At 44.7% G+C, this 18,368-nt stretch overlaps 2 protein-coding genes across 7 annotated transcripts in view; one reads left to right on the top strand and one right to left on the bottom strand.

Moving 5' to 3' along the window:
* NFAT5 (nuclear factor of activated T cells 5) overlaps window positions 1-10,003 on the top strand; it is a 51,878-nt gene extending 41,875 nt beyond the window's left edge. For 4 of the 5 annotated variants that reach the window (XM_072346101.1, XM_072346106.1, XM_072346104.1 and 1 more), the window contains exons 10-14: window positions 274-354; window positions 3,661-3,800; window positions 4,321-6,757; window positions 7,307-7,553; window positions 8,418-10,003. In XM_072346101.1, the coding sequence (XP_072202202.1) occupies window positions 274-354; window positions 3,661-3,800; window positions 4,321-6,757; window positions 7,307-7,545 (2,897 nt within the window). In that variant the 3' untranslated portion in view covers window positions 7,546-7,553; window positions 8,418-10,003. The remainder of the gene's footprint in view (window positions 1-273; window positions 355-3,660; window positions 3,801-4,320; window positions 6,758-7,306; window positions 7,554-8,417) is intronic. The other variant, XM_072346102.1, reaches the window with a different exon arrangement.
* A 6,492-nt stretch (window positions 10,004-16,495) lies between these two features.
* Window positions 16,496-18,311, bottom strand: NQO1 (NAD(P)H quinone dehydrogenase 1). 2 transcript variants are annotated; one of them, XM_072346651.1, is made up of 6 exons: window positions 18,208-18,311; window positions 17,680-17,844; window positions 17,477-17,607; window positions 17,223-17,336; window positions 17,047-17,148; window positions 16,496-16,972 (listed from the first exon to the last, which is right to left on the bottom strand). In XM_072346651.1, exons 1-6 carry the CDS (start codon window positions 18,212-18,214, stop codon window positions 16,667-16,669), a joined length of 825 nt encoding a protein of 274 aa, XP_072202752.1. In that variant the 5' UTR covers window positions 18,215-18,311; the 3' UTR covers window positions 16,496-16,666. The 2 variants fall into 2 exon arrangements, with proteins under 2 accessions (XP_072202752.1, XP_072202753.1); XM_072346652.1 differs by having other exon boundaries at window positions 16,534-16,942.
* Window positions 18,312-18,368: the final 57 nt, after the last annotated feature.

Below are 18,368 nucleotides of genomic sequence, written 5' to 3'. Positions count from 1 at the left end.
TGTTTTTGTTGCTGTATCCACATGACAGTGTGCGGTGCAATCGCTGACTTCATTTTTGGAAGTGAAAATGATATTGTGGGCACCGCGGTTCACAATTTTGTGAACTATGTGTTCACAGGATAAAGAAAGTTACTGATCGCTGCAAAATGCCGTTATGAGTTTCCAAAAAGCTTAATTATTTTAAGGTATAAGTAACTGTTTGAGTTTGCTTTGAGGATTTTTTTCTTGTTTGCTGTTTTAATATAAGGAAGTTTTCAATGTGTTTTGCCTCAGCAGCTGGTACTCTGAATGTTAATGTGAAGAAGGAAATCTCCAGCCCAGCCCAACATTGTTCTTTTGAAGAGGCTATAAAAGGTACTAAATTGATTCTTATCGTTGTTGTTAATAATTTAACCATAAATTCCCACCCAAGTTTTGCAGGAATGAATCAGCAGCCATCCTGAGAAGCTAAGTATGCACTTAGAAAACCTGGCAGCATTCTTGCAGCGGGGTTTGATTTCTAATCCTGAGTATTTCACTTAATAACTGCAGTCCTTGAAGTATATTGTAATATGAGAGAGAGCAGAGCAAAAACCTCAGCAAAAATAATTTTTAAAGAATTGTTTTCATGCCTTGAACCTGCATTCCAGTCTTCAGTTAATACTCTTACAAAGAAGAGGAGAGGAAAATAAGAAGACAGTTAGAACAAAGGATTCAGAAGCTGTGTAGTGTCAATTGAAATTAGTAAATAAATAAAAAGGCAGGGGGAGGTTACAGGAGCAGAGCCCTGAAAAGCCCAAACATACTAACTTGGTGCTATTCCCTAAAGTTCTAATGGAGTGGTAATATGGTGTGGGCTGAAGCTGGCCAGTGATTTTTATGGCTGCTTTCAGTGGCTCCGGTAGGAAGGTGAATTCTGGTGTTTTCCGCTTTCTTTCCTTCACTGCTGTTCCCTTTCCTTGTCATTCTGTCCATGCAAGGTTTGTTGCTTTATTCCAAGAGAGAATCTTGTAGGCTTGCTGGTTTAAGTGAATCGATCCTTCCTATATGGAAATAAAGGAAGGAAATATTTTGGTTGTTAAAACTATGGCAGTGTACAAAGGTCAATGGAAATTTCCAGAGCCTGCTCTGGTGGAAGCGGATTGAAAGGTAAGCAAATTAACAATGTGATCACAAGTTTGATAGGAATCCATAGCTTCAGGTTAAAATCATGAAGCTCATGTTTAAGGTTAATAGCTGTACATTTGGCCTTGACAGGGAATGTTTTTATAAGTCGACTTTACAACTTGTTAGGTAGGATAATGCAAGATATGATGAGTTTAAACCTGCAGAGAGTAATAGGGGAGAAATTTGCAGAAGGGTTTAGGGCAATGAAACAAGCTGATCAAAGGATTGGTAAGGCTTCTTAGTAGCTAGATTAAAAAGATAAGGATAATAATAGCCAATGTATCGGGGCAAGCCTGGCATCTATCTAATCTAGTATGGAGGCTTAAGCAAGATGAGATGGCAACTGCATCGGGAGAACAGTGCTGTTCACATGCACACACGTGGTTCCTATTGGCTCATGTCTTTGTTCATGAGAGAACTTGTCTTTTCCTTGTGTGGATTTTCCTTTGGCTTTTTTTTTTTTTTGCTGTTCATTCTTGTACCTATTCAATGTGCTTTAGGCTGGAGGTGAACCTTAGGTCAGACGGTTTTGTCTGCTTTATCTCTACATGTCCCAGCTTATCCTTCATCACTGTTCTGAAATGATAAAGAGCGAGTGGGGATCCAGCGGAACGTGGCTTTCTTCCTGTTTGTTTGGGAACAATATCATAGAATTCATAATACAGGTGCCATCACGTACCGCAGCCTCAGATAGAATAATCTGTTGCCGCCCAGCGCCTGTACAGTTACATACTGAACTTTGGGGCCTTTCTGTTCTTATCATAGGCAAATTCAAACTTTGTCTCAGATATCTGTAAATATTCCCTATAAAGTTATTACATCTGTATAAATGCAAAAATCCAACGCATTGCTTCCCAAAACAGTTTCAGATTTGTTGCTCCACGACTGTAGATTTGAAAGATTTCAGGAGCAAGTTGTATTTCAGGGCAACGTTTAGAATTCTGAACTCGGGAAAGAGGAGTGAGTCTGCCTCAGGAAACACACATCCTTCAAGCAGAGTAGCCACCTGGCATTGATTGTGAATGGGTAAAGATGGTTACAGGTTCCAGTTTCACTGGGAGAAAAGGGAAAGAGGGTGTATTTGCTTTGAAAACATCATTGTAGCAGTTCAGAAGTTCTAAAATACCTAAATCTGAAAACATGATACAAACCAAAACCAACAGCAGTTTTCTGCTTTTGAAAATTCTTTTTTATTTTTAATCTCATTTTTTTTCATCTTTCCAACCAAGTATGTCACTGTGAACCAACATACTGTTGCTACTGCCTACGCTGTATGGCATTGGAATTTTAATTACCTAAGTTTTTATTGCTTCCAGTTAATACAACGTGATTAAACATGTAAGAGTGGAAAACTTGTTAACTGTGAGTGCACTGCAGGGAGACACAGCGCTGTGTATGAGTGGCTGTCCTGAGGCAGACGTGGAGAGGGATTCCTCTGCTCAGATTGTGTTCCCTGCCAGCAGCACGACCCAGCACTCCAGGCCACGTGGCCTGTGCTTCTGGAGCCATCCCAAATGTGTGGGTTAATGGGAGGGGAGGAGTTTGTTTGGCTGTTGGTTTACTGATTTGTGTTGGCATACTGATGACTGAGAATTTATTACTATAGATAGAAGATAACACTTCAGGAGACAATATTTGCTTGTATGTAGAATAAGCAAACACATGAGAACTGTGACATAGGGCATGGCATATTGTTGATACAGATTTGCAAAAACTTTACTGCCATGTTATTGTAAGATTTAAATTTGTTCAGGGTTTGGAGGTTTTTTGCTGTATGTTGAGGATTAATTCTTTAATCTACTTCAAAGCTACTTACAGGTCTGTGGCCTTCACAGATTTTTCTGTTGATTTGTTTTAAGCTCAGGTAATTTCAGCAATATTTTAAATCAGGAGAACTCATTTCATTTTCTGCAGAGATCTCAGCCTATGTAATAGATATATTTTTATCTGTATCGGCAGTAAGAAAAACAAGGAGATGCAATTTGTGTTAAGAAGCCACCTTTCTATTTCAAAAAGAAAGAAAGGCGCTGCAAAGGCAAAATAACAACTTGCTCTCGCTAGGGAGCTGGCATGCAGATTTATCTAGTTTTCACTTGGTTAGTTCTTGAACAGAGCAAAAATACAGTTTGAGTGCTTTGGATGTTCCGTTCACACTTCTATTTGGAAGAAAGAACCCAGGCATTTCTAAAATCAAAATAGAGTACAGCCAAGTACAGTATGGCTTAAAAGCTTTGTGGAAAGATGTGTTAAGCTTTTATGTTTGCAGTTTAAGACAATTGATGGTTGGCTTTCCTGGTCCAGAAAGACACAAATGAAAGAAAACATGAACAGTTTTACTGTTTCTTAGTATTATCTGATATATATTTGTAGTGATCTCTTCATTTTGGCATCTTATGTGGGGCTTTGAGCTCTTATGGTAGTACTGAGAAGTTAAATGGGAAGCAGGCCACTGCTAGAAACCCGTGCTTTGTATAGTGAATGTTTACATTTCTTTCTCCTTTTTATCTATGAAAGCTACCAGCTGTAATCTGGAGAAGGTAAATATTCTTCCTAGTGCCTTGATAACTCCACTCATGCCAAGCAGTATGATTAAGAATGAAGATGTGTCTCCAATGGAAGTAAGCGCGGAAAAAAGATCTCCCCCTGTCTTCAAGGTAAGTTTGATTGTGATCTGAAGATAATCGGCTTCAGTACTCCTAATTATGTCTACTCATCAGCCTGCATTCTAATAGTGCACAGTGGAGAAGAGTATGTGCAGAGAAAATGACATGTCCGAGATCAGTCTGGTCTTATGATCTCAGGGCATGGTTAAAGTAATGGACAGTTTCCTCTGAAAGTAACTCTCTCTTCTTCCTACATTCCTGACTTGGTTGGATAATGCTACTATGATTAATGTTCTTTTTGTCCTGTGACACAGAATAAGTAAACTATTGCAAGGATATTATTTTAATCGCTTCTCGGTATTGCTTTCCTTGAATTGTGACTTGACTCGTCCTTGAGATAGCATTTCCATCATTTTCCCACTCATTTGATTGCATTGCTGGTTATGTATGAAGAGATGCACAGCCATCAAATATTCCATCATCTTCCCTGAGCATTATCAGTTGGTGGAAATAGTATAAATGTAATCTGATAAAGCATGTGAATTGCTTAACGTATCGCTGCTCTTTTCAGGCTTCAAAAGTAGTTGGACCAACTCAACAAACATTAGAAAGCAGTATGCCTGGCATACCAACTTCTGCTTCCCATTTACCTTCTGAAAACGAAAAGCAGCAACAAATACAGCCTAAGGTCTATAATCCAGAGACTCTAACTACTATCCAAACGCAGGACATTACCCAGCCTGGTAGCTTTTCATCTGTCTCTACTCCAGGTCAGCTGCAGAACAGTGACACGTTATTGCAGCAAGCTGCACAGTTCCAAACAAGAGATTCCCAAACCAGAGAAGTCTTGCAGTCAGATGGCACGGTAGTCACTTTGTCACAGTTAACTGATGCTTCGCAACAACAACAATCTACACTACCAGAACCAGCACAGGCGTTACAACAACAGATTTCATCAAGTATTTTCTCGTCAGCGAGTGGTGTGAGTCAGTTGCAGAACACTATACAGCAATTGCAGGCTGGAAATTTTCCAACTAACACTGCTACAGGCAGCAGTAGAAATGTAGACTTGGTGCAGCAGGTACTGGAAGCTCAACAACAGTTATCTTCTGTTTTATTTTCTGGGTCTGACAGCAGCGAGGATGTTCAAGATCAGCTGAATGCAGATATCTTTCAGCAAGTTAGTCAGATACAAAATAGCGTAAATCCTGGGATATTTTCCTCATCAGATACAGCTGTTCATTCCAGACCAGAGAACCTTTTGCCTGGAAGAGGTGAAAATGTTCATTCACAGCCTGAAAATACACTGTCCAATCAGCAACAGCAACAACAGCAGCAGCAGCAGCAGGCAATGGAGACTTCTGCAGCAATGGTGATAGGAATCCAGCAAAACATTTGTCAGGCTGCTACACAGATGCAGTCCGATTTGTTCTCTTCAACAACTTCAGGGAATGGAGCCCTCCAACAGTCACCTGTTTACCAGCAGGCTTCTCATATAATGAGTGGGTTATCAACGAGTGAAGACATGCAAATGCAGTGCGAATTATTCTCTTCATCTCCTGGTGTTTCTGGAAGTGAGACTAATTCTACAGCTCAGCAGCAGGTCTCCAACAATGGGCCTACTATATTTCAGGCGTCAAGTTCTGCAGATGGAGAGGAAGCTTCAGGACAGAGTAAACAGATGCAAAGTTCTGTATTTCAGACCATGGTTCAAATGCAGCACAGTGGAGAAAGTCAATCTCAAGTGAATCTCTTTTCATCTACTAAAAACATGATGACTGTTCAGCCAAGTGGAGCTCAGCAGCAAGGAGGCGGTCTGTTCCAGCAGGGCGGAGAAATGATGTCTATTCAGCCTGCAAACTTTATGCAGCAATCTCCACACTCACAAGCTCAGCTTTTTCACTCTCAGAATCCTATTGGTGATACTCAGAATATATCACAGGAAACACAAGGCTCCATTTTTCACAGTCCAAATTCCATTGTCCACAACCAGACCAATACTAATTCGTCAGACCAACTGCAGCCTCCAATGTTCCATTCGCAGAGCACCATGGGTGTATTACAGAGCTCTTCAGTTCCTCAAGACCAGCAGTCTGCCAACATGTTCCTTTCCCAGAGTTCAATAAGCAACCCAGCAACTCAAGAAGAGCAGATGTCATTCTTTACAAACCCAAGTTCCATTTCTCCTCTACAGGCAGCAGCAAACACTGAGCAGCCAACATCTTTCCAACAACAGACACAGATATCCCATATCCAGAGTTCTATGCTTCCTCAGGAGCAGCCACAGACTCAGCCTGCTCAGCAAGGTTTGTTTCAGCCTCAAGTACCATTAGGTTCCATCCAGTCCAGTTCAATTCCCCAGAACCAACAAGGAGCGATCTTCCAGCCTCAGCATTCAATAGTTGCTATTCAGAGCAGTCCTCCATCTCAAGAACAGCCACAGCAGCAGCAACAGAACATGATGTTCAGTAATCAGAATGCAATGAGTACAATCGCTTCTCAAAAGCAAAACATGATTTTTAACCCAAACCAAAACCCCGTTACTAATCAGGAGCAACAAGGCCAGTCCATTTTTCATCCACAGTCTAACATGGCACCAATAAACCAGGAACAGCAGCCCATGCAATTCCAGAGTCAGACTACAGTGTCTTCTCTACAGAATCCTGGATCCAGCCAGGCTGAAGCACAGCAGCCAGCCATCTTCCATAACTCGCCACAGATTCAGTTGGTCCAAGGGTCACCAAGTTCTCAAGAGCAGCAGGTCACCCTTTTCATCTCTTCAGCTTCCATGTCTGCCTTGCAGAACAGTATGAGCCAGCAAGATCTGCAGCAATCTCCTATGTACTCTTCTCAAAACAGCATGGCAGGAATGCAAGGAACTGCTTCTCCTCCACAGCAGCAAGCTTCTTTATTCCATAACACAGCAGGAGGTGCTATCAACCAGCTGCAGAATTCTCCTGCTTCATCTCAGCAGACTTCAGGAATATTCCTGTTTGGAATTCAGAACAGTAAGTGGTGCCTGACAGATGCATGACTGGGAGCTTAGAAGAGCTACTGATGGGAGTCTGCAAGACAATGATTATTCACTTTTAGTATGTTTAACTAAAAAAAAAGTAATGTGGCAGTACAGCCACTCGCATACAGTGTATGTATGCATTCCTGTTGCTCTGACCATACACTTATGTTAAGTTTAGCATTGCACGAGTACTCTTAGCTTCACTGTCTGTTGGTTTTCCTCCCCCTAGAATTACCATATGACAGAAGCTGCCTAGAATACTGTGTGTGTCTAAATATATGCTTAGTGCTTCTCTTATGTCACACATCTCGTTTTTCTTGAAGCAAAGTATTTTTCTCTGACATATCAGTAGTGTTTGGTCATAATACGGAGTCTGTAATTCAGAGTGCATACCTTGAGCCTGTGCGTATACTTGTAGGGAGTGGTGAGCAAAGGTGGTGATGTGAAAACTGTGGGGATATATAGGAGGAGATTGGCTAATTCGCCACTTGCATTAATCAAATTGAAACTGTCATTTTGTTCTTTACTTACGGCTTAACAGACTGTAGCCAGCTGCTGCCTTCTGGACCAGCTGCACTGCCCGATGAGTTGATGGCTATCAGTCAGCCAGGTCAGCCACAGAGCGAGGGCCAAGCAGCAGTGCCAGCGCTTCTCTCCCAGCAGATACCTGAGACTTCTCCACTACCTTCAGCTATGGCACCCAGTCAGAATATTGAGAAAATAGACGATCTGCTTGTTTCACTGCAAAACCAGGGGAACAATATGACCGGCTCATTTTAGTTAAGCAAGTAAGTAGTGTGTTTGTGTTTCTGGGCTCTTTACTGCTCTGCATACTTTTATTCAGCAAGTTTTTCTTTGGAGTGTATCCCCATGCTTCAGGCGGTCAGGTAAGATATCAGTCATGATGAATTAAGAATACAGTATCAGTAAGTAGAACAAAGAGTTACTTAAAATAGTCCAAAATCAGTGTTTCTATGAGACAGTTGGCTGAGTTTTGTTGTTTGATTGCTGTGTGTTTTGTCATTTGTTTTTATAGTGTAGTGCCTCAGTAGGAAGGAGTGAGTGGATCACTGGCAGCTTGGCAGACAAACATTATGGAATATGGCTGTAGTTAAAAGTGTATGGCTTGCTGGGTAAATAACACAGCTCAAGCCTGTACTATTCTGAAGTTGCCCTCTGAGTTACAGTACTGTAACGTGAAATCAAGTTTCTGTGGACTATGGCAGGTATTGAGTGTGTCTGATGGCGAGTCTTTGTTAAAAATGAGATCACAGGATCAGCAGCGAGCAGGAAACATTCTGCTCTTAGAAGATGCCTTTTTTAGAGAGGCGAAAGAGCCTTTGGCTACACCGGGAACAGAAAGACTCCAGAATCTTAACATTATCCACAGGATGTTACTCGGCTTTAGAACATTGAGTTGCCATCCTAAATTCCCCAGAAGTTTCACTGAAGTGAGATTGAGTGACGATATGAACTTGAGTTAAAGGAAGGCGATCCGGCTGTACGGAGGAGTGCGCGATTCTGATATTTGCTCATAGTTTGATGTCTGCTTGTAAAGGACATTTTCAAGATGAGATGGAGGAGCTGTGTAGAGGTAGGAAGGTGACTTCTGTGATGTCTAACTTTTTTTGCTTGCTTTTGTTCCCATGCAGAAATTCTTTGAAGGAAGAGGTGATGGATCCTCTCAAACCTTGTGACTCTGGATTAGGCAGCGTGGAACTGATTGCTTCTGTCAAAAAGTGGCCCTCTTTTCTCAAGAGCACATATGTGGCCAGTTGCAGTGTCTAGCACCTAAGGCTATGACTGTATTATTTGAGATTCAAGGTTCATAGTACCAATAATGCTGAAAAGCTATGCTTTGTTTTATGAGGGCACAGGATTGTGCTGTTACCTGACTCCTGATGCCTGCCATGAGTGGGATGCTCTTTGAATTTAAAGCATATCTGGTCAGTTATTATTGTTGTTAGAAGGTAATACATACTATGTTTACTTTTTTTTTTTTCCCCCTCTTTCTTCTTTACATCCCCTCTTTTGAGTAGAAAAGTTAGTGAAGCAGAAACATCAAATACCCGTGACATGAATCGTGACTCATAGCTGTCAGTAAGTGAAGGGACTGGCTGTTTTACACTTAAGTGGGAGAGCTAATACTGTGATTTATTAACTGCAGTAGGGGGCAATGAAAATATTTACACACATAACAAATGAGCAGAGAATTGCTTGCTGCTGTAGGTAGCCTGACAGAGGTGGGCGCTTCCCATCTGTGAACGCAATTAACGGTTATCTGTGTCTCTTACATGTAACTGTAAATAGAGCAAGGGTTTGATGGCTCTAACAAATTGAAGAAATGAAGGGGAGCTTTCAGTTAAATTATGCTCTAAAAATCTTAACCTCTTAAATACCTTCAGCTTGAAAAGAACGTTCTGCCTGGCTGAAGAAACAACAACTTTTGGTCTCCCATGCTGACTGTATGGGTCAGAACTTGCTGAAGCTGCATTACCCATTTTCAAACCTGTTTTTTTTCTTTCTTTTTGTGTTTTTCCTTCTCTCTTCCTCAGTTCCATATTATGTTTTTGGAAGTGTTATAAATATCCTGCTCTCTTTCAAGATCAGAAGCAGCTTTTAGGAGTCCATGGCGCCGACCCTTGTGCTGTTAAAATGCTCAGTCAAACAGGCTCTGACAAATAGAGATTAAGGAAAGAGGAAGCAATTTTTCTGCATCCCTTGAAATGTGGGAATCCCCCTTAACCAGTCACTTTCCAGCTGTTGCTGTTGTAAATCTTCTGTTTGACTTTACTCCAGATAGGAGGAAATTAAATCATCTTTACCCGTTCTTGAAAATCTCACTGTATCCTGAGCTGTTGCATCTTTGTAGCTCATTGGCAATTTGAAATGTTATTTTCCTCCTGACAGCCCCCTGGGCACAGCTTCTAGATTGTCAGACATCGACTCGTTACAGAATGTAAAGCCAACCCACTCCAAACCATGCAGTTGTGTTGTGAGGCATGGGAATCCCTTGGGTGCTCCGACTGTCCAGCAGGTTTTGCGATAGCTCGCTACAGCCTCATTCGGATGTCTGTTTCTTCTCCTTCTGCACGTAGAAAGCTGTTAATGCAGTTAGAGCCAGACAGCTGTCGTGGATGGCTGTTACGCCTCGGTATAGCATAGTTGATATCATGTTCTATTTCATTTTTGTTATTTTAAATAACGAAGAATAGTCTGTAAATGGTTTTTAACTTACTTCAGTTGCGTACTGTGTTTTCTCCCTAACTCGTGTGCTTAGCTGAGCTGTGTAGAGGTTTTGTTTGTTTCAGTGGTTTTTCCTGTTTGTCGGTCTGTCCTAACGTTCATTTTCTCTTTCTGTCTCTCTCTTTCTCTCTCTCATTGAGAGGCATTGAATTACGTTTTCAGTAGTAAGGCTTCTTGCCGATATGAAGGGAACTTTTCAGAAAGAGACCTGCTCTGGGTCATTTAATTTTGAATACAGTTTTCAATCGTTCAAGTTTTGGATGGTTTATATCTAATGTGTGTTTCATTTTTTTGGAAAGCTATATTTTGTATTTAGGAAATGGTATACTATTTTGCTATTTGTACTGAGTGAGTACATTGGCATAAATATAAAAATTTATATATATACATATATATAAAATATTCTTTTTGCCACACATTTTTGTGGTAAATTTGTGAGTTTGTCTGATGTTCTACCACAACGTGGCGTCTGATAACAGTGGGGTGGGGTGGGGTTTGTTATGTCTTTATTGAGTATTTAAGTACTTTTTGCAACATAAATAACTTGTTCATCTCTCGCCATTCCATCAGGCAATGTATTGTTCCAGCTGGCTATGAGAAGCTTCACCGTGTGTGTTGGTGTCTGTCACTCAGCAGTTCAATCTAGTACGGAAACCCGTAGGCATTTAGGCGTAGAGCGGATAACGGGGTTTCATTTAGAATGAGCCATTCAGCTTTTATCCTCTATCATTGTCTATTTAATATTTTATTATTAGTGCCTCTGTGTTTTAACTTTTAATTTATGATTATGCTAAAATGTTTAAAAGTTTAATCACGGTAAAAAGAATTCCCTGCTTCATACTGTCCGGAGCTGCTTTGTAACCCCAAACCATACTTTTTTCTTCCTGTGATTTATATATATATAATTTTTTTTTCTGCTAAGAGCAAATATTAACAAAACCCTGTTATGGTTCATGACATGAAAATAGCAACCTTTCAGAACTGACTAAATGCTCGATGAGGATGCGTGGAAGACTGAGAATTGTGGACCGAAACAGCTTCCAGATGGTCGTGGAAGTCGATAGCCAGTTTCTCACAGATGAGCTGGTGGCTTTGCAGGATCCCAGTCCCAGGACAAACTGTGGGGTGTCATCTGGGGCCTTCATACACAGAAGTAATAGGAACGACACATTCACTTGTATGCTGCTTCAGTTTTTGTTCCATTGTTTTGAAGGGTGTATCCTTTTGTTGAAGCGTTGTTGGTCAGTGCCAAGTCACCAGGGACCAATTTTCCAGTTAAGAAGTTGGGTGTCCAAAAGAGAACTTTGTACCAAGACTGCTACAGCTCCAGGGGAAGGATATGTTTGACTGTGTGCATATTTCAGGTGGCTCATTTAAAAAGAAAAAGGAAAAAAAAAAAAGGGCTGTGCTATCACATTTTTCACTTTTGGATAACACCTTTCATTTGTTGTGTTTAAAGTTATCTCGTTTCATTTTAGGTCAATGTTTAAATGTACAACACTTTGAACATGTGATTTGGTTACAAAAAGTATTTGTCTTATGAAGGAAAAGATTGCTCAGTGGTTGATTAGTGCTGGAACTGCTGCTTGCAGATGAGGGGTTTGAGAAGCCAATAATGAGCTTAAGGACAGCCTGCAGGATTTCATGGCAGAAAGAGACAAGAGCAGCGTGAGCCAGTCGGTGTGCTATCAGAGTCCTGGGCATCAGTGACAAACCAGTTGGTATTGATAACTGGAGCTTATTCTGCATTTTTACTCCCTTGGCTTACTCCTCTGTGAGTTGATGCTGGTGTGCCTGTTAGACTGGGGGCTGGTGGATGCTTGCTGGCACAGAGCGGAGAGGTAGTGATATCACATCTAATCCATTTTGCTGGAGAAAGTAGGAAGATACTGACACATTTAGTCTGTACATTTGAAGTTCCTAATGTTACTGTAAAAAAAGAACCTGCTGTCATACGCAACGCAGCAGTTAAATGCAAGAAATATTACTAGGTGAAAAAAACTAGTGGAAAAACCAGAGCTGTGTTGCTGTGATGGGTTTTCTGTTTGTTTGCTGCTTGAGCTCTCTCTGAAGCCCTCTGAGCCTCCGTCCTAAACATGGGCTGTTCCTCCAGTTGTAGATGCCTTCTCTGCTGCCTGCCCAGCACCTGTTGTACCTGATGGCTTATGGAACAGGTTTATTGGCACAGATTAAAAGCTACAGAGCTGCATTTGCTGACTACCAGCCTTGGGTTCCTGTCTGCCTGTACCTTGTTTTACAAGTAAAGAAGAAACAGCAAACAAAACTGTGTATGAATAGCATCATACACAAAGTAATGAGCGTGCTTCGTTAGCAACTCCACTTTTTGGTATTAATTGCCTCTTTGCTGCTTACTCCTCCAGCAGTTTCTGAAGCCCAGAGCTTTGCTATTTAACATCAAAATAGTTCAAGAAACAATTTCAACCTTACTGCTTCCAAGTAGAGGTTTAATCACCAGCTGTTCTGTATATATCATATATATAAATCTTAAAATCATATATATATGATTTTAAAATCACGGGCAGTAATTCAGTTTTAAGATAGAATGAAACTGTGTTGATGGGCATTGCCCTGCTTTAACGGGATCAAAATGGAAGGGTTGTGATACAATTTATGATGTAGTTTCTAAAAATGAAACTCGTCTGAACAGCTTTTTCATTCATTTCTAGAGTCTTCAGAAGGAATCCCAAGCCAGTGAGAAGCTTGTGTTTGACTTGAGGGATGTTTTAAGTCACAGGTCGAGTAGCATTTTGGCTTATTAAAAATCAAAATCAGAAGTTTCTATTGGACTAAAGCTAAGCACAGTTCCTGCTTAACGCATGTGCAGGCACGCATGTGCCCATTCATTAAGAGCTGGTAAGGACTTTCCTGTCAGTTTTTCAGTCTCACGTATCTGCATGATGTTGGTTTGTTTTTTCAGAGTTATTACAGGAGAGGAGTGCTAAAAATTGCAGACACAAATCTGAGCGAGAGGGAAGAGAAAGAATTGCTTTGCATGCGCTCAACCGTGAGTTGTGGGTGGAAGGTGTTCATTTGTTTTGGGGGTTGTCTCTTTAATTTGGAGTAGTCTTTTGGGATAGGTTGTGAGTGCTTCATGTTCACATTCAGACCGATTACGCTGGCTGTGTATGGCAGCAGTCAGCTGAGGGGTCACGCAGGAGAGGCTTTGCCTTTCATACAAGCAGTGTAGGTGTGTAAATAGGCAATGCCTGTATATTCTAGGATTGTAGATATGTATATAGAGGAGTCACATATCTATTATAAATAGTCAATAGACACGTATAGAGTACTGCTATATTTACATTTTTATTACCTTGAAATTATATTCCTTTTTTCATATTTACTGAGGTTTTCCAGCAGCTGGCTGGTAGCTGTAGAGCACCTTTCAGTACTGTACGTGTGGCACTGTTGGTGGCGTTGCTTCAGGAGCTGTCTCTGCTTTTGGAAGTCACTCATGTCTGTGGGTTAAAGTGGCTGTTGAAGTCAGCTGTACAGTTTTGTATTTTTGTACATTTTTAGTAATAGTTGTGTGAATGTGTTGTGAACCGGCAGCGTTGTCAGGTCAGCCCACAGGACGGGCACCATGGCAGTGCACACTATCTGCACCATATGTGCTCCGTGTGCTCCCCTCCAGCAGCTCAGCCAGGGCTGTCATTAGCACCGCTTCCTGTCTGCGTCTGTGAGCAGCTCCTGCAGGCACGGAGCAGTGGTGTGTGTGCTCAGCTGAGCTGACACCAGCACTGTTCTTACAGTGGGGTTGTGAATCTTTGCGTAGCAAGGGATATCGGCAGCAGCTCAGCTTGGGTTGTGGTTGGGTTGTGATGCTGAGGCTTACTCTGTAGGCATTCCTCTTCTCTTTGCTCCGATCCTCGCATGTCAGGGGGAGCATCTCTAAACTTGCTTATATTTGTATTGAAGTAGTTGATATCTGGAGCACCGTCTCCCTGGAGCCCTGTGAGAGCTCTCCCCAGTTCCTACCTATGGGGAATGCTGTCCCAACCCATATTGATTTCCTGCAGGTTGTCTGAGATGTTGAGCTCCCTAAAAGGAAACCTAGATTGAAAAGTCAGCAGTGTGTGCTTTGTCCACCGTGACTCCTCATGCCAAATCTGGTGGATTTCACTGCGGTTTGGTGTGAGGTTGATGAATAGACACTGTTGTCCTGGTGCAGGTTTTGTCAGAGCATCTCTGCTAAACTGAAAGTAGCATCCTCATTTCTTTTCTCTGAGATGATTTCCACTGCTGCTGGAGCTTGGAGACCTGTAGCTTTTGCTATCTCAATGGATGAAATTGCTCATAACATATCACTGTACTGGGACGAGGTGAGGAACAAGAGGATTTCACTGCCTCCTATGGGTTACTCACCAAAATTCTTTGCAATGCTCAGTTTAGCCTCCAGAACTGCTGAAGATGCTGTGTGCATTTATTGTAAAGTAGATGAGGAAAGGGTCCCATGTTTGGACAATGTAAATTGCCTTAACTTCCCTTTAGTCTGCAGAGCTGCCCCCTGGCCCAGGCTGCCAAGCAGCATTGCTGTGCCCTGCAGCCCCCAGGCACTGCCTCCCCACCCCAGGAGTGGTGGACCTGGAGACAAGTTCCAGTGTCCCACTTAAAAGCCCACAGCGTTGCTGAAGCTTTTTAATTTTAAACACTATTGGAAAGGAGGCGACTCCACATTTTGACTAAAGCTCGTTGCTGGTGAGTAAGCTCCAAAACCTTTCAGATCAGAGCATTCTACCTCTGTTAACACCTGAGTCTGTCTCGTGGTGCCGCCTTTTCTGCCATGTTCTCCTGCAGTGCACTGATCAACCGCTGAGCTGCCTTTTCCCTTGTCCTGCAATGTGAAAGTAGCACCAGATATTCCCTGTGCATTTCTGTGTATATGGCTTTCGTAGATGGGATTTTCAGAGCACTGATCCCCAGTGCTTTCGGTTTGTTCTGAGGGGGATATTTCATTTGCATCTATGTTTTTAGCTATCCTGTGATAACTTGTTGAATATTAAAAAATAAAATATTTTGCTTCTATTGGGACATTTGTATACTCGCAACTATATTTCTGTAAACAGCTGCAGTCAAGAATAAAACAATGAAAGTTTTCATTTTGCAGTGTAAAGTCTTGTGGTGGTTCTTTTCAAGGACGCCTTTCTGCTGGGGAAAAAATGTGACTGTGTAGACAGAAGTGCATGGATTTGTGCCTTTGGTTGTGCTGTGGCATAGGAAGGGGCACTGTGACATACATACACTGTAGGGTGGAAAATTGTAATGTTTCTTTTTCATTTTGGGGTTTGAGGTCTCTTAGGTTGCTTACTACCCAAACCCCAGCTGTGAGTTGCAGAGCTTTCAGGGAGGTATTTCATGGTTTGCCTGAGCTGGGATTCCCTCTGCGGTCTCCCACAGCCCTGTCCGTGGGCTCTCCTGCAGGGCTGGCAGTGGCTTCACCCCACTCGGCTCGGGCAGAGCTGGCAGCAAGGCTGAGGTCTGGGATCTGCCTCATGGCTCAGCTGGATGCAAGGAGGTGTAATGGATAGACTAGGGGAGTATGATCAATTACTGTAACTGAAAGTATGCCTCGGTAAGTGTGGCTGCATTCTTAGAGGGTAAGCTTGAACAAGATGATGCTTTGTGGGCAAGGCAGGCAGTGCACGGTCTGAGGTAGTTCCTTCTTGGAATTTTCAGGTGGATGTGCAAGCTGGAGAAATAGCAGGGATACAACTTGGCAGAAGTCAGCTTGTGCAGAGAGTGCTCCGATGCGTGGTAACGTGGGCTTTGTGCACCGCCTGGATGGGGAAAACTGCAACAGAGGTAAGGAACAAAAACATTAAAGTTCCCCTGAGCACTGCCAGAATGCACTGCTGTATGATACTGGAGCAGAGATCAGACCCTTGAACTCTGTTGTAACACGACAGGAGGAAACGTGGCACCGATTTGCTTGTTGTGGGAGGAAGGGGCGTGTGTTGGCGTGTGTTGCTGTGTGGGTGTTCAGTTTCCTGTTAGCATTTCTTTTCAATGATGCATCCAAGTCCTGGCTCCTGGCCATGACCTCTGTGGGCAGGGACTGTCCCGAGAGCTGAGTCACTGTCATGGTGCCCCCTCAGCTTCTGAGCGGGTGAGAAAAGGGAGCAGAGGAACTCCTTCCTGCAGCCTGGCACAGCCTCGCTCTCCCTCTGAGCTCAGTCCCACGCTGATAATCCAATGCACGCTGCTATGGATGGAGCCCCCCCAGCTCAGGCCTCCCAACCCCACGTGGCTTAGCCAGCGTCATGCTTCTTTCTCTGCAGTGATGCCTGCTGGCTTGGAGAAGCCCTCAGATCCCTTTCTTTTAACTTCAATCCAGATTGTCCTCCAGATTCCTCAGCTCAAATACTGCCCCAGTGCACGGCCCGTCCCGTGGGTGCATGTGCAGCAGAGCTGGGCCTGGGTCTGCACTGCCTGATGGGGGCAGAGAAGAGCACAACGCCACCAGGTTCTGGACCTCAGTTTATTGTTGCATTCACACAGGCCCCAACCACAGGCCCCAGCCCTTGTGCCTTGGAGGCTTTGATTTTGAGTACAATTCTGCAGCAAAATGTCAGGAATGTGGAAAAAACAGTTCTGTGAGTTCAGGTCGTGGCCTCAGTGCAGGTGCAGGGCCTGGCTGCTACTCCCGGGCCCGGAGCTGCCCATCGAGGGGCACAGCCTTGCCCAGGTGCTGCCCCACCGTCAGCCCGTGCTGCTGCCCCTCCTGCTGCGCCAGCACCTCGCGCTTCAGCACAAAGCCACCGGCCGGGCTCATCTCGAAGCAGCTGTTGGGGACGAAGCTGAGGGGCTTCTCCTGCTCCACGGCTGCCAGGCGGCTCTTCCACGCACTCAGCATCTGTGCCCGCGCCTCAGGGCTCGCGTAGCGCACGCTGTAGCAAATCTGGGGTGCCAGCACCTGGAAGCCGCAGAAGTGCAGGGCCCCCCGCTGCCGCCGGGGCGGGAGGAGCTGTCAGCACAGTGCGCCCAGCACCACGCTGTCCCCAGCCCCGTCCGTACTACCTGCATGGGCCAGAGCAGCACGTTCATGTCGCCGTTGATGCCGCTGGGGCTGTACATGGAGCCCATCCCGCCAGTGGTGAGTGACAGCATGGCTTTCTTCTTCTGAGGATGGGAAGGGGGGGGGGAAGGAGGAGCTGTAGGGCCAGCACGTGTTCCCCCACTGCCCCAAGGCCTACCTGGAAGGGTCCCTGGTCATACATGGTGGCCATGGAGTAGGCGAAGCCATCGGTGAAAACGCGGTCAAACCAGCCCTTGAGGATGGCTGGCATCCCAAACCACTGCAGTGGGAACTGCGGGCACAGGCGGTGCTGGGTCAGGCAGCGAGTGCTGCTGTTCTTCCCAGCCCCTGAAACAGCCCCTCCAAAACCAGCCACCCCCTGCAAAATCACCCCAGCCCATGCAGTCTTCATAGACTGCACCGCAGTCGTGCCTGGAAGATGATCAGGTCAGCCGCTTCGATCTTCTTCTGCTCAGCAACGATGTCGCTGCTGAGGCGTCCCTCCTTCCACGCATGCGCCGTCTCCATCTCATAGACAAAGCAGTCGGGGTTTTTGAGGGGCCCTGCGGGGAGGTGGGGGCTCAGGGAGGAATGACGGGTTGGGGGGCTGATGGGGATGACGGCCGCACTCGTACCGGTGATGTCGTTCCGTGAGAGCACAGCATTGAACCCTATGGCGTAGAGGTCGGAGATGGTGACTTCCCAGCCCCTGTCCCGCAGCGTGCTGCTGGCTGCTGCTGCCATGGCGTGGTTGAAAGAGGTTTTCTCAGGGTGTGCCAGCACAATGAGCGCCTTGCGGCCTGTGGGAGAGAGCGGCTCAGCAGTGGCACTGGGGCCAATGGACCCACATGGCTGTACTTAGGAGCAGTCCACACTGCCCTGCAGAGCCTGGTGGGTGCCACGTGGATGGTAGACCCCCTTACAGCTGCCCCCTCACCAATCCCTACCAGCACCCACTGCTGCCCCAGGCAGTCCGTGCCAGGAGCTGCAGCTCCAAGGCCACATGAGCCCATGAAGGCAGCAGTTAGTGGCGCAGTTAATCATCTGCTCCAGATTGGTGCTATAGAGAGGAAAGCACAGCTGGACCCAGCAGCATCGAGGCGCTGGTACCGCGCACTGTCCCCGGGCAGGATCCAGCTGTACCGGTACTAGTGCCGACCTACCTGCCATTGCCGGGGCGGCTGGGCTCCCAGGAGCGAGGCAGGAACGCGGCTCGTGGCTGCTACAAGTGCCGGGCTGAACTTCGCTACGGGCAGGGCTTGCTGAGATCAGGGGGCCGGCCGAGGGGCGGAGCGTGCAGTACCGAGACTCACTGGTGCCGCGC

The sequence above is a fragment of the Excalfactoria chinensis genome, chromosome 11, assembly GCF_039878825.1.
Source record: "Excalfactoria chinensis isolate bCotChi1 chromosome 11, bCotChi1.hap2, whole genome shotgun sequence".
Taxonomy (NCBI): Eukaryota; Metazoa; Chordata; class Aves; order Galliformes; family Phasianidae; genus Excalfactoria; species Excalfactoria chinensis.
This window is presented reverse-complemented; position numbering and strand designations above follow the sequence as displayed.

Bases quoted from the DNA above. Each gene is read 5' to 3' on its own strand.
- NQO1 (XM_072346651.1), bottom strand. The intron at 17,608-17,679 runs GTACGAGTGCGG...ACCTCCCCGCAG, and splicing joins CTCACGGAACGACATCACCG to GGCCCCTCAAAAACCCCGAC. The intron at 16,973-17,046 runs GTAGTACGGACG...CCCCGGCGGCAG, and splicing joins TGCTGCTCTGGCCCATGCAG to CGGGGGGCCCTGCACTTCTG.